General features: G+C 41.3%; 1 protein-coding gene across 2 annotated transcripts in view; it reads left to right on the forward strand.

The window, feature by feature from the left end:
* The window catches only part of LOC108109993, a 39,875-nt gene that overhangs the window by 10,804 nt on the left and 10,698 nt on the right, over nt 1–18,373 (forward strand). Inside the window, exons 1-3 of one of the 2 annotated variants that reach the window (XM_017218828.2) lie at nt 7,425–7,539; nt 7,684–8,223; nt 12,190–12,369. In XM_017218828.2, the coding sequence (XP_017074317.1) occupies nt 7,693–8,223; nt 12,190–12,369 (711 nt within the window). In that variant the 5' untranslated portion in view covers nt 7,425–7,539; nt 7,684–7,692. Of the gene's footprint in view, nt 1–7,424; nt 7,540–7,683; nt 8,224–12,189; nt 12,370–18,373 lie in introns of those variants that run through there. The other variant, XM_017218829.2, reaches the window with a different exon arrangement.

Raw genomic sequence — 18,373 nt, forward strand, 5'->3', positions numbered from 1 at the left:
TCCGTTTAGAGTTTGTCCACGGACTAGGCTACTGGTTGGCGTGGAGAAGAAGGATGAAGGATTAACGACTAAGAGGGGTATGGGGTATCTCCATTCGTCTGGTAGCAATTACTTTGAGTGCCATAACTAGACGCTATACCATGACCGAATCATTGAATCATTCCACCTGCCATGGCGTCCACCATAGCGTCTGTCATCATGCACAAAAGTATGCAATTATTTGCACGATGGTCTAACTGTTGCTCCTCCCAACATTTCCATTTCATTTTCCCTTCAACTATGTGTGTGTGTGTGTGTTGAGTGAGGTAGATTGGTGGCTATTAAAATAATTAGCTTTGGTCTTCTTCGATTTCCAATTGGTTAGAGCAATGCGAAAATTAAATAATTGACCAATTATTGGCTGCATTTATCTGAGCTTTCCCTTTCCTACCGCGACTGCCACTTAGAAATGCCATTAATATGGAATCACAAACGGTAACAAAATTAGAATCAGAAAAAAAAAAAAAACACTACAGTTATAAAGTGGTAACAACACGCAAGAGCCAAAGCCGCTGAGCCGACCAATTGACCTCACAATCGATACGGTTAGAAAAGAGAGATAGCAAAGGACAAAACCAGGAGTCCTTTAAGTCCCAAGCTGGCGCGTACATTGTGTCATGCATAGAAAATATATGTATATGTACTATATATATCGTTATTTTCATTTTTATGGCCATAAGCCAGAGACAAATAAAGCCAAGGGCGCTAGAGAGATAGCAGCAGCAGCTGGAAACTAAGGGCAGAAATTGAAAGGCGAATTTTAAATGCAGTCACTAAAATAATAACGCACCAACTTTGCTAATGCAGTGAGAGAAAAGTGTATAGTTAACATTTTAAAAAGTTTTTAGTTTAAAGAAATAATGAAAAATAGTTTAAGTTTTAAAGTTAAAACAAAGATAATACAGGATGGCCCATGTAGCGTTTGCTTTTTGAACTATCGATAACTTTGACTTTGTCATATCGAATGTTCTTGTCAATGTATCAGATATTTAGTAGAAGGTTTGCGGTTTACGAAATGCTTAAGTTTATGCTCGAAGAAAATTCAGAAATATTAATAATCTACATCACAAACTATAACCAACTTTCTTACAGTGCAGAACTACAGTTGACTTTTGCCTGTTGCCATAGATATGCAATATTTTCGATTGAGTGATCACTCATATTTCGTAGATGGTATATATATATACTATATACATACACCCTATATACACCCTATACATTATATACAAATAAAGGCTTGATATTCTAGGGTATTCACAGGTATGCATGTGTTGGTAAATACACATACTTCTCTGTGTGTTTGGGTTTCGGTTAAAGTGAGTGAAAACAATAAACATAAAATGCACACAAATATACATTACACACACACACACACACTTGCAAATTGGATTGTGTATGTGTGTGTGTGTGTGTTGGTTGCTGTTTACAAAGTAGCAGCAACTGGCTTATCAATTTTCATGTACCCAAAACCTACTCCCACCTCCCGCCCGCCCTTTGCCATTGTTGCCTTTACCTTTTTGTGTTTTTATTTGCCTGTTTGCCTGCTGGCAGCCATAATCAGTCAATGCCGCATCGCACCAGTTGGCCAAAAACGACGAGCCCTAAACTAAGGTATGAGGCACTGTAAAATGCCTGATAAAAGTTTTCAAGAGCTGGAGGGGAGGTGGATAAAGTGCTCGGATGTCTTCTCTCTTGGCTAATTTATGGACGCACCCAGCCTAAGACGCATTACAAGGAATTTGCTGGGGTAAGGTGGAAAGTAAACAGTAAGAAAAAAGGGTAGTTATACCCTAATGAGGGTTTCAAATTCTAAAATTCAAAATTGTTACAAATTCAAACTAAAAATCTCAACACAAGCTAAGAAATTTAAGTCAAGTTTAAGTACAAAAATCAAAAAATAAAAATATTTTTTAAATTCCTATAAAAAAAAAACAACCCCTTTGTTTTGTCACAGTGCATAAGGCTAATGCCGCATATATCCGGCATTCAATTCCCTGCCACTCGCGACTCGTTCTACATGACAAATTTTTATGGGCAAATAATTTGGCTTTCTCTCTCGTTGATTTTATGGCCGCAGTGGGCGTGCATTGTAGGCGTTGAGGCGTGGCCGGCTATCAAAATCATTTGTTTGCTAATTAAATACACTTGCACGTTGCGTGCCGATGAGCGATTAACTCGCTCACTTTGCCATAGCATACTTTTTTGGGTGCCAACAGGCGGCAAGGCGGAGAAGGAAGCCTTTTCATTCGGTGTACAAAATTAATTGAGTTTCAAAACGACAATGAAGCATTTTCGCTACATTTCCTGCCCGGAAACATTATTTAAAATGCATTAAACGACTAACTTAACTCATTTTGGTAGATTTTTGGCAGATAGAAAGGGGGATTGATGTTTATTATCCCCCTAACATGTTAAGCTTTTTGGTTTGCCAGCAAATTGTATGACCTGACCTGGCTTTACTTTGATAGAGATAATAAATTAACCAAGCAGAAGGCGAGGTGGGACTAAAAAGTTGGTCTAGGACAAGGAAAAAACTGCTTTAGGTTCTAAATTTTACATTTGCAATATATTGTTGCATACTTTTAAGCTGTCATGGAGCAATTATATACCATGCCATGTACCTTCATTAAAAATGATTTGTTCTATGGCAAACATATAGTATATATATTATATATAACCCCTGTATATCACTATCAATCTACCCTCGAAAACATTTGATTCGCACTTGCCAGTGGCTCACTAATTGGATGGCCGGGCAATCCGAAGTTATTACATGGCTGGGCCAAGGTCAGTGAAATATATATCTCGAATATATTTCATATGTAAATAAAGGCAATGACAAACATGTACAGACAGCGTACAGAGATGATGCTACTGCTATGGTGCCTTTTGAATGGTTTTTGCACTTTAATAAAATTGAAATTGGTCAAAATGCAGACATTTTACACATTCCGCTTGCTGGGATCTATATACTAGATTGATTTTCCTTCACATTTCAGTTATGTGGTTACAAAAGGATAATTGTCATTGTCCCAAAAACTACTACTTTCATAAGTATGTTTGTATGTTTTGAGAGAGAGAGAGAGAGAGAGACTCGCACTTGAGCCTGGCATTTAATTTAGCGTTGCTTAATTAGGAAAGTTTCAGAAAGACGACGCCGAAATCGGTGTTGAACAAGCGATAAATAGAGTACCCAACCCCTCTGGGGGCAGGGCAGAGAGTTATACTGGTAATGGCTGGTGTATGTGGGTGGCTCTTATGTTTGTTGTTGTTGTTGTTTTGCTGGCAGACAGCAGACGGGACAAGTACGCAGACCTTGAGACACACGCAGCCAAGTAAAGTTGTTGCCTGTCGCTTCTGGTTGTCACTTGTTAAGCGGGCAAAAGCGTAAGGGGGGGTGGGGGTTGGGAAATCAGTATTAATTACTTGGACGGACACATGTTGGTCGTCACTGAACCATAAATGGCTAAAGAGATTAACTAACACTAGCTGATATAAATATAAATAAGCCAAGTACGCATTATAAACAACTCACTGAATAGCCAAGGATAGCCAAGAAGTTAAAGCCCTAAGCTAAACTTTAGTAGAAGATGCTGATGTTAAGTTATCCAAAAACTAAATCTATTTTAAGAAAATACTAAGTAATTATAGTTAATCGCTGTGTTGGAAAACTTAAAGTTGATAAATCACCCGAGTGCAGAACCACCATTGGGGATTTTCTAGATTAAAGACCAAAATCCAGCTGAGGATAAATTAGCAAATCAACATCCTTGTTCGCCGGGGCAACAAAAATAATGATACAAAAAAGAGAAAAAGGGAAAATCCCTATCTGTTTTCGCCCCTTTTTTCCAAAGCTAAGAACTTGGCAACTCTGTCGCCTAATGACCAAGTAAATGGCTGTGAACTGAACTTAGCTGAAAATGTGATTGATGCAGTGCATCTTCATCTTCCAATGTTACCCGGCAAACTTTTGCTCTATTGACTGAACTAATGCGATGTGGGATGGGGTTGGGAGTGGGTGGTTTGACTTCTACAATTGAGAATGGTTGAAGCTTGGGATGAAATCAAATGTAACTTTTTTTCTTTTCTTCTTGACTTGCCGACAATGCAACCACAGCAAGAGAAGCTCAAACTCAAATGTCGAAATGTTCGAATAACGCAAAGCCAAAGTCCTGGCCACAAGCCGCAATGCGCGCTCTGTCTATCAACATTTTAAGCTAATTAACGCACTGGATATAGTCCTAAAAAGGGATGGGAGAAGTGGTAGGGGGCGTGGTCATGAGCATGACAGCCACATCAAATGCGCAAAGCGATCTGCCAAGCAGTTCGTGGGAAAATGAAATGAAATTATTACTTGCCGCATGCGGCACACACACAGCTCGACTCGGCTCGGCTAATTGACAAATGGATAATGCTAATCCCTGAACGCTTCTACACTGGCAGAAAGAAAGAGGGATAAGGCTTAGGAAAATGTTCAGGTGGGGGGGGGGGTTAAACCAACAACCCAGTGAGGCAACAAGTGCATTGGGACTGCAAAATAAACCAGTGGAAAGAGTAGCAAACACTGCAGCAATGCAGCAACGGCTAGGCAACCCTGCAATTGGTGTTCCCAATGGAGTAACTAACCTCCCTCTCTCCCTCCCTCCAAGGAGAGAGGACCATAATAGACTCGACACTGCCATACACTGGTGGCAACTCCTGGTGGTAACAAAGGGGGAGGCCCCTGAACTGGGCCGCACATGTGAGTTGCATATAGATAAAGACCATTCGAGGGCAAGAAACTACTAATGTTGGCAAGTTGCAAGCGAGCAGGGGGGCAGGCGGTAGAAGGCAGGGGGTATATATCTGCCAAATGGCATGTTCAAACAAAATTAGGCGCACCAACCATGGGCTGTTCCCTGTTCCTGTTGTTCTTGTTGTGGTTGTGCACACACGGGTCATCAAACCAAGACAGGATTGCAACTGCAGTGGGTACAGGGTGTTCTAGTTTGCTTGGGTTTCTTTAAAAATAATATAAGATAGTGTTAAGCTCGTATTAATGCACTTTACTTTGACTAATAATAAGGATCTTAAATAGGCATCTATAAGTAGGCAATAGAAAAAGAACTTTTGTGGGAAATAAATTATTGCCTGTCTTTTAGCGCTTAAATAAAGTTCGTAGAGGATGCATCGCGATGTTTCGGTCAACTTTGTTAGACTTTGTTTAAGTTTGAATGTGAAAACTTTTAACTTTTCAATAATATTTTCTAATTTAAGTTAATTATTATCTTTTTACCTCATAATCTACAACTTCCAAGCCCAAATCCCACCTTAAGCTATTTTTAACTTTCTTAAATTTGAATATTTATTTTCTCATCTTAAAAGCCGAAGCTCAAATATCAAGGTTAAACGAAAATTCTAAATTAAATGCGGTTTTTAAGTATTTCGTGGAAAATTACATTTTAACAGCCAAAAGGAAAAACAAGCAGAGGAAACGCCAAAGGCTGATTGTATGTACAGTGGGCCCTCAACAGCGGGCCACCCCGTTCACGACCGCCCCAACAAGTATCCGGTGATAAAGCTTTTCAATCATCATTTCATTTAAAGCAATTTAATTTGGCCGCTTCTTCCTCTACTTCTTCTTTTTTTTTTGTGTTCCCCCAAGCCCCAGGCACCCTGTTTTTTATAAACTTTTTTCTGCCTCTTCCTCTTTTTTTTTTTTACTTTTTTTGATCGGAGTAACGAAAATATTTTTCAGCCAAGTGAAGAAAAATTAGCAACAATAAATTGAACGGAAGTTGCTGCTCAAATTGAAAGTACAGGAGGGAGGTTGGGGGGATTTCCCGGAACAGGAACTGGATAGGGGAGGGGAATCCACAATGGGCGGCAGGCGTGGCATGTTTGTCTGTGGCTGCCACTGTGGCCATACGGTCAACATACACGTAAACGATTGTGAATAGGAATGTGTGTGTGCACATGGCTACGTGCCACTCGTTGTGCCTGTGTCCTACGCCAGCTATTCCTTGGCTCCTGACGACTGCCTTCTGTCTAGATTGAAATTCCAGAGCTCAGTCAAGAAGGGGCGTTAAACGCCCACAGTGCACAGTGGGAAAATAAAACAAAAGATCCTTTTCTCTCCCCCTCTCACAGGTGACTTAAAAACAATTCAATTTGAACTTAATTTGCTTTCTCTAAGACCTTTTGGGGTTACTTAAATTTGATTTGATCGATCAAGATCTGCCTCTTCATAATATCGTATATATATAGAAAATGAATCTAGTTAATTTCTCCACCTGTAAGAACTTGTGACTGTGAAGCAGTTAAGCCTTAGCCGCAGGCTGAAGGACAAAAACGAAAACGAAAACGGGACAGACGTTGCATACAGATTTTCAATTTCCATATCGTGTTGCCTGTCTAGAGCCTGCAGCATTTGGTCGCTTGCCGCTATTCCACACACTTTTAACCATAGACTTTACAACCCACCCCCCCCCAAGCTTTTCCTTTTGGCAATTTCCGCTGCAAAAGCTGAAACAAAGGAAAACCAAAACATAACAACGGATAGCTGGAAAAACTAAACGTAACTACAACAACCGCAATAACAAGAAACAAAACAAAGCAATGAAACGAACAATGAAACGTTGAATGAATAAATGAGCGAATGAATGAATGAATGAATGAGTGACCGAATGAATTGGATGACTGAAGGAGGGAAGGTGGCAAAAGTGTCACTTAACCAAAGAGCTTGGAGACTACGATGGCATCTATAGAATAGTACAAAAATTTTCTAAGAAAATCAAAATAAAGTATCAACTTTCACTGGAAATTACTTACTGATCAGCTTTACCTATTTGAAAACATTCAGAAGGACTTTCATTTTGATCTCATAAAGTTATTGTTAGTCGTTTGAAACAGTCATTGGAAACCGAAATAGAAACATTTTAAAGAACTTTTTTAAGTCTAAATTTTTAAGTATCATAATGTCCCGTCCCATTAAATTAGGGGCCGTCATTCTGCAGATCCTTCGATTAGCCGATAAACCACTTACCATTGCGCTTATTAAAAGTGTGTTACGAGAACTAGGCATTACCCTTACAAAGGCAGGCCAAGTCGAAAAAATCTTAAAACATGGCTGCCGATCGGGTTTTATCAGTCGAAAGAAAAATCTCTACATCCGTGCTACTATACAAGGGAGAAGTGTAAGGCCTGGCTCATTGCAGGAAACTGGCATCAGGAAAACAAAGAAACCAAGGAAATCCAGCAAATCTATCCAAGCCACCCAATCCACTGCCAAAATTATGGAGTGTAAATCCATTTATAACATTTGCCCAATCAATGATTTTAGTTCTGATAATGAAGAGGGCAGCAAATCGAATAGGAAGAGTGGTATGCATGTGGAAGCTTTGAGAAAAGATGCAGAGGAGTCGCCCGAACCCATGTGTTTCGATGATGCATGAAAGTTATTTCAGAAATCGAATTCGAAAAATAAAACCATTCCTCTGACGTTCCTAGTAGAGAAATAAAGTAAGAACGATACTAGATTCGATAGCTTTTCTAGAAAATTCAACAATTCTGACAAAGAATCCTCCAAGTCTCAATAGTTAATCTTAACTCTTAATACGATTTCCAAACTCAATCTCAATATCAATCTCTTATTTCTCATTTCAGGTGCTGAGAATGATGTCGCCAGCTGAGCAGTTTCATTTGGTCGGAGGATCGGATGCCTACCAGTTGGCGGCGAGCACTGGCGGAGGTGGTGTTGGTGGAGGTGGAAGTGGAGTTGGAATCTCTGGAGGCAGTGGGTCTGGTGGACATACCTCAAGCGGTGGCGGTGGCGAGAAGTTAAAGGATGTCAACGACAAGTATGTCCAGGCACTTTCACATTTCCTCGAATGGCACTCCAATGAGACGATGGATATGGAGCGTCTTAATGGTCCGATCCTGAAGTCAAGCATCAAATCGGTTTATTGGCTATTTCTTATCCAATATGCAGCCCTTGCATTACTGGGAGTGGTCCTAAATGTGATCATTGTAGTGTATATCATGTACCATCGACTCTACAAGGATGTTACCCATGCTTTCATCATCAATCTGGCCTTGTGCCATTTCGTCCAATGCGCCCTTGTCTTGCCCGTCTCCTTGATGGTCATGCTCATTCAGAATTGGATTTTTGGCCAGTTTTTGTGCTTTTTTCTACCCATGCTGCAGGTGAGTGGCCAAAGGAGACTTTCGATCCTGCAAGTTGGATATGTGTAAAATATTGTTAAAATCTTAAGTAAATACAAATTTGTGGTATATTTGTAATACAAACTTATTATGGTTCTGCAAATTCCATTTCCAATTTAGGTGGTCCATTAGATTTCGCCCAGCCAGACTATATTCCACATAGCAATCACAGTTAAATACAGCCTGGTGCTCTATATTTATCCCATTTGGCTGGGGTGCTGGGCGAGTAGATGGCATCCGGTCTCAGTCGATTGAGCAATAGCAATGCCTGCTGCTGAGTGTCCTTCCTTAACAATATCTTTGTATATCCCAATCCCACCTCATTATGGAAGCCACCGTGTGATTGACACATACTCGGGAAGGGAATGGGTTTCCTTTTTTTTTTTGGAGGGGAGTCAGGAATCACAAGCAAATAGAATCGTATACTTACATTCGATTTGATTCGTCTCCGTTGCCGCCGCCGCCGCAGTCGCCTGTCACTTTGTGCCTCTTTTGTGTGGCGAAAACAAATGCGAGGACCAGAGGACCTGCGTCTTGGCCAAAAAGATAGGGATTTTCAGAGCAGGGGACAGGAGCAGGATGCGAGGACAAACCGCCTGGCAATTCGATTAGGCCCGCCGTCCGTAGAGCAGACAAATGATTACATTTACAACCTTGACGCTGCAGGAGATTCTATTACGGGAGGGTCCCTGCCCCCTCCGTGAGACCGGGAGTCGGTTGTCGGAACGGGATATGATTCGATTTGATTGCTATCACAAAGGGCGACAAATAGCTGGTGCACACAAACACACATTTATCACTGCATAGTCACGTTTGAGCGTATGTGGGTGAACTCCGGTTCCTGTTCCTTTTCCTCGTTTTCCGTTTTCCCCCTTCTTAATCCTGATCCCGTTCTACAGATCCCATTCCCGCCTTAATGGAATGATTGATGGGTGGCTGAGAATGAGATGGAGCAGGCACTGGGAGCTGGGGATGCACACACACTCAGCTGCCACAAATCTGACAAGTAGCGTTAAATCTGCACCTTAAAGACCTAAAAATATTTATTTAGTTAAATTTTACTCCATATGACGAAGAAATAAACAAAACAGAAATTTACCGTTTAATATACCGCTTTTGTGCTTTGGTATTTGAAAAAAAAACAGCGTTGCCAGATTGCATTGCAGAAAAACCATAAATACAAATTTGGCCACAAACTACGATTTTAATTACCAGTATGGGGATTAAAAACCACCGAATCTTATTAAGCAAAAAATAATATTCAAATCTTCATTATTAATTTTTTAAACTTACTCACTTTTAAACTTTTAACATATTAACATTTAACTTTAAGAAATTTTGTTTTCGCCGAGTTGGCCGGCCGTTATTATCTTCTGGCAACACTGGACGTTGGCAGTCCGTTGTTTGCAAGTTTAAATTATTAACCGAGAGGATTAGAAAATTCGTTAAAAAAAACAGGTGTAACTTTAATCGGACATTATATCGATTACCTGCAGAGCTGTAATATTCGTGACACATCTGCATTTCCGGTCAACCTTCCTTTTCCGGCTTGCTTTCCTTTTTCCTGGCTACCGGACATTCACGCATGCGCACGGAATTCTTGGGAAGAATTTGTTTTATTATTAACTTTAAAATTACATTTGCTAAGCAAATAAGATATGGTAAGCAAGCAGTGGTAGTGATAGATAAAAGAAACTTCAAAGTTATCTAAATATATTTTACAGCCGAAAGAAAGAAATTTAAAAGGAGTTAACAAAAAGTACGGCGCAGCCAAGAGGGTAGGAATTACCCGAAATGTACTTACCCAGGTTTTTCCGGGCAGGGTGAACAATACTGGCATGGTGGGCAAGCCGAGCCTAACAAGAAGCCCATCCGACCCTGAACTGAACGTTAGGCCGGCTTTCACTGCTGTTTTTCATGACACTTTCAAGAACGGAAAGCGTTGCATCGACTGTACCAATCCGTCCGACGATATTCATGTGCTTAATGGGCCAATTAAAATGGAATGCCCAGAACAACAGGAGGATGGTAGTGTCTACCGGTGCACACGGCATCTCTTGCTTCAGGAATTCAAGGAGAACAGAAAAAGACATTTTTCAAATTTCCAACAACCGTTTGAAAGCCAATTACCGGTCAATCCCAGGTTGGCACATATCACTTATCTGGAGCAGTGGCGATATAGCTGGAATCGTACCCTTGGCAACACCACTTCCATTCCACTCCAAAAGACTTCTTCAACATTTATCCCAAACAGCATGTTCCAAAGTACTAAGGTCACCGAGCCGCAGATGCCAAGCTCCTTAATCTATCCACCGACTATGAATCTTGTGAACAATAGTGCTGATAACAAGGAAGGCAAGGACCCAATCGCTTCGATTGATCCTTCCTTTAAGAAGGAACCAAAACCTTCTCTTAACATTCCTTTTAACGACTGGATTGTTGATCGTCCAATTAAAGACAATCCGATTGATGAACTCCCAACTAACCAGATTCTAATTGGCCAGGCAAACTTTGATTCGAAATCGGAATCGGTGTGCCCCGATTATCAATACACCAAACAATCGGGAAACCTGGCCAACATTTCATCAACAGCTTTCGCTGAAAATCACGAGGGCTTTTGGCAGAAGGATAGCGTTTGCGCTCACTCATTAGCCCAGGTCCAAAATCCAAAAGTTTCTAAGAAGGATATGAAGCGTTTGCAGGACATTGAAGCGATTTGCATGCATCTCAGGGACATCGAAGTACCTGGTAATTCGGGAATTGTAAAGGGACCCGTTTCCTTCGAGGACGTCTTTGAAGTTCTGGGCCTTGAGGAGGACCAGCCTAAGCTGCAGGCGGAGGCCAAAAACATCACAGAATGCAATATGGTAGCAGCTTCCTCTAATATACAGCCACATAGCGATACTAATAAGAATCAAGATCAGGAACTAGAAAGTTCTGATTTGTTCCAATATCTAGGATTAGATACGCAATCCATACCAGAAATGCTACCCAGTCCAGGCTATCAAGTCCAAGACCTTATCAGTTGGGCAGATTTCGCAGACGAAGATGTCGGCACCGGAAAGGAAGACGGCGTAATCTATTATACAATTTCTAATTATGGGTCAGACGATTGGACAGATTTTAGTGATGTCATGATGTCAGCAGGGCTTCCAAGTGCCCCTCAAGATGTCGGCACAGAAAAGGAGGACGCCATGACCGATGGGACAGATTCTTCGGACAAGCCAGCAGTGGTACCAATACCATTTCAAGGTGCTGAAGATTTCATAACCTTTTCGCCAGGTTCTGATGATAATACCAATCTAGCAGTCCTACCAAGAGCATCTCAATTTGTCCGTACAGGAAAGGAGGATGCCATGACCGATTGGACAGATTCTAGTGATAGTGCGATCACAGTTGGGCTGCCAAGTCCACCGCAAGATGTCCATACAGGAAAGGAGAACGCCATGACCAATTGGACAGATTCCAGCGATGGAACTATATCAGTTGGTCTTCAGGGAATGCAACTGGCGGCTGTGCATCAAGATGCAGACATACCCAATTTTGACTTTCTAGATAACTCGCATCACGATGATTTTGACTTGACTGACGATGAGTGTGAAGAGGAAGTATCAGAAGAAGAGGATGGGGAAGGTGATGCTGACTCTGATTGGATAATGGAAAGCGAGACAGAATCGGAATCGATAACCGATGAGGAATAATTAAAGATATTTCTTTATATTATTATATTTTTTTTTTAAATGACTAATTTATATATGAATATGAAAGATGTGAAAGATGTGAAAGATATGAAAATAAAAATGAAACTGAAGGCATTCCAAAATCAAACCTTGAGTAGACTTGGGGTTTACTTTGGATTTAAGGTATCAAGTTTACTAGTTAAATCAAAAATCGATAGAAATATCAATTTTATTTAAATTTTTCATACTAATATCAACTTTTTGCTAGGACATACCCCTGCATGTGGCCATGATCTCGCACATTCTCATCGCCTGGGATCGGATGCGTTGGCTAAACGATCCCCTAAAAGGTCGACTACCGGGATTCGTTTGCTGCTGTGCCACCTGGTTGACCGGAATGGTGATTGCCCTGCCCTACCCCATCTATACCATCTACGTGGAACTCGGGGTGAGTACGCTCATTCTAACACTTGTTACTTTATTAAAAATCGAGTGAACACAACCTGGTGGTTGCCAGGGATGCGATCAAAGAGATGTGCTCTAGACCGGAAAAGCGGCGCGGTGTCTTCCACATGCCATTCCGTCCGTTAGACAACATGAGCCGCTTGCTGAGCATCAAGTGACAGATTTTCCGGGAATCAACAGAGAGAGAGAAAGAGAGGTGTATGGTAAGGCCACTTACCTGGTTAGCTCAAAATCATGGGAATTTCTGTTGACAGCCATGGCATCCTATGGTCTCCAGTCCAGAGCACCAATTCCAAGCTCCAAGTCGCCCGTTAACATTGCCTGTCAACGCTGCTGTCTCTCTCTCTCTATACTCCCCTGTATGTCTGCGCCTGCATTTTGTTGCCAAAATATTTGGCTACATCGACTTTGGCTTCACCATCTGATACACTCCTTGTCTGTGTCCTGCCCTGTTCCTTGCCTTGCAGCCACAACAGCAACAAGAGGCATAAATATTTATGGGCCATAAAGTGTTGCAACTTTCTGATACACTCCTTCACCTCGTCGTGGTTGCAGTTCATGCAGCTTCATTGGTATACCACCCCATCTCTCCTGGCATTGTGTCAAATCATCACTTGCATATATACATACCTATATGTATGGGCATTTTCCGACCCCCAGTGGCTTGCATATTTTGTAAGTTGAATTTTCTGAAACTGTGAATGCCAGGGAATGCCGGAAAAGCCAGCTTCTAAAAATGGGCATAAAATTCTAGTTATATATTCGTCGATGAGTTTGTAAATGGTAGTAGAAAGCGTTGCCGGACCTATAAATTATATTTATAAGCCATGTCCGTGAGTCATTCCGTTTGTCCGTATGAAAGATAAGATCTGCTAAACTAAAAACTAGTTAGAAAGTTACGATTAAACAGGCAGAGACCAGAAATGCCTGCGTAGATGAAGATTATGTCAGCAGCTGACATCGTCGATGAGTTTTTATAAGGAAGCAGAAAGCGTTTCCGTCATGACATGTCCTTATCTTTGTCCGTTTGCCCGTATGAAATCTAAAATCTTCTAAACTAGAAGAGTTAGAAAGTTAGGATTATTCATGGAATAACTAAAGTTGCCTGCATTGGTTAAGATTACGTCAGCAGCTGACATCGTCGATGTGTTTGTAAAAGGTAGTTTACGTCCGTTTCTGTCCGTTTGTCCGTATAAAAGCTAAGATCTCCTAAACTAGAAGAGCTACAAAGTTAGGATTAAACAGGCAGATAATAAAAGTGCCTGCATTGCTTAAGATTAAGTCAGCAGCTGACCACGCCCAGTTTAACACCTATAAGCCTATAGAACTCCTTAACTCCTGATCTAATCTATATTTAGTTCTCATTTCCTATACGTCATCAATAACTATTATTATGCTTATTTATTGGTGTAAATTCATTCCATTTATTGGATCATTTCTACAAATGTCTACCAACCATACCCTTTAACCCACCCACGAAACTGGGACACACATTCCCGAGTTGATTGAACCTTTTGCCGGCAATTTTGTGTAATTTATTTGGCAATTCACTGACCACAAAACCTGTCACTGCGAATGGTTAGGCAACAAGTAGAGCACCGTTCTGGGTAATTCTCCAGAGAGAGAGAGAGCATGTTCCCTTTGCTTTTCAAATATATATATGTATATGACTGACTGACTATATGTAGGCCCAACCAGTCGCCTGTCAATAATTTCATTAATTCAATATTTGCGTATAATTTGATGGCTCCTCTCCAAGGCAACTTTTGCTTCTGTCCTGGTAACTCCTCAACGAACTGGGGCTTATTATCTCAAAGGGGATCGACTGTTTGTCTGTCTCCAATGACACACTCCCCCCTTGCTCCGCCCTGCTCGCCCTATGCCTTGGCAATTTATGAATATTTTAGCATTCTATTATGGCGACACATAGGAGGGAGTCCCTCCCGTAAGTGTATAAACAATTCCATGTGGACTCTGATTGGCAATTCACAATTTGGCAAACAGCTTCACAAATTCTCCATTCCAGAGATCGTTTCTCCGTTTAATAAGCAAAAGTTTTCCATAGTTTTCCAAGCCTTCCTCTGCCCAACCTTACCAGCTAAGAGCTAAAAGTCAAACACTAAAATGAATTGCTCCGCCGGCCATTGGTTCAGATGAGTTCAGATTCGGGTTGCTGTTTTTTTTTTTTGGGATCCAGTTTGTTCTTTACTTTGCCGATGGGTGGTGGTCGGTGGCTGTTCCGATTTCAGGTGCGGGTAATAAGCGATTTCATAACTGGCCAGCGAAAAGTTTGTCTGTTTGTTTGGCCTGGAAAAGTGTCAGAAAGTTTTTTACCCACACAAAACAAATTGAAATTTTCCATATTTGTGCACGCAGCAGCAGCATGCCCCTTGTGTCTGGTTTTTACCTGGCAAAGGCAACAGCAGCGGCGTCGACGACGGCGGCGGCTTCCCTTTGTGCGGCGGCAAATTGATTTTTTAAGTTGTCCCCAAACAAATCAGTATGGAAAATAATAATAAAAATAATAAAAAAAAAAAAAACAGAAATACAGAAATCCCTTTACCTACATCAAATTGGTGGTCCTGTCGCCTGATGTCGCTGATTATGGTTGGGTATAGAAGAGGTCCTCCTCCTTCTAGTTTTAAGCTGTCATATAGATATATCCTTGGTTAAGTTTGCTTCTTTCAAGTTGATTTATGCCTCATGACACGGCCTGGGTTGTGTTTCTAAACCAATGAGCTGCGAATTATTGGTTTTTTAATCTGCAAATATATTTAATTTGTGGCTATTTTAATACTAATTTATTGATGGATTTTATTGCAAAAAAAAATAGTTAAAATGATTTATTAGTTGTGCTTAAAATAACTAATTTGCTTACCCTTAACTTTAAAGTAATGACAAGTTAAAGTGGCCAGCCACTTGGCTAACAAGTTGAGGAATCTCTGGGGACATTTTTGACATGGTCTTGCTGCAGTTTTCTAGTTCGACTTGTTACATGATATATATATATATATATATATATATTAAGTTTGTTTCTTTATGCAGCATTGGTCCTTTGAGTAAACCATGAGACTCGTGATTGGCATGAGAGAAAGTTATTCTTGTTGCTGTTGCCCCTTGAAGTAGCCTTAAATCGTTGTGTATGCAAAGAACACGCCTTTTGTTTCGTCTTGCCTGGCTGATTTCCCCTTCTATTTGGCCCTCTCTGTGGCTACAGTTTATTTATGTTTACTATTCCTGTTCTTCTTGTTGCTTCTCATCTCCCGCTCATCGCGTAGTGCTGCCCTCGTTGCGGATATCCGGTTGCCGGCGTTGACTTTGGCACGCGGCTCGTCTCGTCTCTCCTAATCCGCCTCCAGCTCTAGCTTTCTTCTCCTTTTGCTTTTGGGTATTACCAACTTTGGAGAGAACTTGGCCGGATATGCGCGCCTGCAAAACGAAAACGAAATTATGAAGGGGGTGCTGAAGGGGAGCTAAGCTGAAAATTCAAGTCACTGAGCAAAAGAAATGTCTAAAGTAAACATTATCGAAGGCGAAAAGACGTAGGAGGTTCTGGGATTCTTGGGCTAGAAATGGTCTAGGTATAAGGATTGGAATTGCTTTAACCCGCTCAATAGATTGCCTCAAGCTAAAAGAGAAAGGTTTATGGGGATAGTTAAGATAGATTCTAGGAGAAGCTATAAAAGGAAAGAGTTTTTCTTTTTGATTTAGGAAAAATATCCTTAAACTTAATAAGTTAAATCCTCAATCTTCCAGACTAATTTCTAACATTTTCAACTTCTTTAGCCATAACTTACTTAGCTTTTTAATACTCCTTGACTAAGCATTAAGGGGGGAAATCTTTGAATATGTTCTAACATTTTACTTAGCTCATCTTTGAATATATATTTTCCTGTAGGAAAGGCATATCACGTTCCACGACAGGGTGGTAGGGGGTAAGAAGCAGAAGGGCATTCCAAAGTTGGTAACTTGGTCTAGTCTCCGTTTCCTTTTTTTGCCTTTTCGCCCCCATTTTGCCATATTATCTGGCGGAGAAAGAAAAGAAACTTTAAATACAATCAACTGGCCCCATTTGCCTTGCCTTGGCTTGGGGCTCGTTGTAACAATTTGTAAAAATTACACATGCATGTGGGCGAGTGCCCACACTGAGAGAAAAAAGCGAGGGGGAGGTTGAGGGATCAAATGAGACTTCCGCTTAAAGCGGAAATCAAACGGTCCTTTTGGTTCTGGTTTTCGTTTTGGTCCTGGTCCACCTCCTGAGCCCGCTTCATTCTCATCTCCGTCATTATTGCATATTATTACTGTAACTTTGTTAGCAGGCAGAATCTCCATCTTCGTCCTGCTTGGCCCCCAGTTCCAGCTTTAGCTCCTCTATTATCCCTTTTTGTACCAAGGGTTCTCGCACCCCCTCCTCTCCTCTCCTCTCTCTCTCTCTGAATGCGTGTGTGGCTTGGTTGCTTGGCTTATTAAATTGCCATTTGCCAGGTCACAACGACGAGCAATGCAAATTGTGCCCCATTGTCGTTGCAAATTAGTTTGATGTGTCCAGGCCAGGGGTCGTATTGAGGACAAGGCAGGACAAGGCAGTAGATGTAGCTGAATGTCATTTCAAAGTTTATCAGCAAATTGAAGCTGCACACGCAACTTTGACACATCCAATGCAGCTATCAATCCATCATTTTATACATGTTGTGTGGCAGCCACATAAGGGAATCGACACCACTGGACCAGACAGATAGTTTGATGTGAAAGTGAAAGTGTGGCAAGAAGTTAGCAAATGAAGAAGTTCTGGTTGAAGGGTGTATAAGAGGATTAAAGATATTTATTAAGTACTTCTAACTTTTAAACTAACTAACTTAATATAAGAACTAATACCTATACTAACTTCCTAGTAACTGCTTTTAATTAGATACAAAAAAAAGGAAAACTTCAAGTTGCTTACCAACTTAGCTTATTTAGTTGCCATTTTGAGGAGGGTCCTTCTGGTCCTTTTCAAAAAGAAGTTCCCCCAGGAGCCTTCCAGGCAGAGAGACTCTCCACCCTCTATTCCTCCTCCTCCTTCTCCTTCTTCACCTCCTAACCTCTCCCACTGCCTTGTTGATTGGCATTTTCAATTATTAAGCAGGCAGACGTAAATTCATTTCCACAGAAATTCACACTGAAAGCGAAGCCAGCCAAATACAGCAATGGTGCTGCTTGTGGTGTTGCAACAGCCATAGCTGGGGCTATAGCAGTAGCCACCCAAGGACGCCATCCACATCCACACCCCCACCCACCTACTCACATGTTGGGGCATAAAATTCTTATTGGTGAATCGTGAGATTTGCCACTGCAAGTGGTCCCCCATTCCCATTTTCGTTTAACGGAATTTTAATGGCCAGCAATGATGTTGTTGCCTCCATGGAGGACTCCTCCATCTCCAGCGAGAGCTTCTACTTCTTTTGCCCCTTGTTCTGTTGCAAATTACGTGGCAATGGCCAGCCAGGATCAGGAGCCAGGACTCTTTTATGCGTGTTGCAATCGCCCGTAAGGCAATCAATTTTTATCACCTCCAACTTCTCCTCCTCCTTCTCCTACACCACCTTCTATCCCCACCACCCCAAAAAGAGCAACAGCTGGCGTGGCAACTAATGACATTGATAATGTTAAAAGGGGGGAGTATGGGGTATATAGAGAAGGTTTTGGCAATGGTTGGATGTCAGGGGTTAACAAATGGCAAACGACTTTGACAAATTCCCAATGCAGAAAGAAAAGGTGGTGAAAGCAGCAGCAGCAGGAGCAGTCTTTCTCCATACCCAACCATTCCTTTCTTTTGGCTTCCTTGCTAGAGGGATGGGGTGGGGTGGGTGGTTGTTTCGATGCTACAGCGAATTCCTGGTAAACGTTTTACATATTGTAAAATAACAATATCAACAAATTCAGCGAAAAGACAGCGCCAGGCCAGACAACGCAAGTGGAGTCAAGCGAGGGTAGTTAACTTAGTTCTT

Source organism: Drosophila eugracilis, unplaced genomic scaffold (assembly GCF_018153835.1).
Source record: "Drosophila eugracilis isolate 14026-0451.02 unplaced genomic scaffold, ASM1815383v1 contig_394, whole genome shotgun sequence".
NCBI lineage: Eukaryota > Metazoa > Arthropoda > Insecta > Diptera > Drosophilidae > Drosophila > Drosophila eugracilis.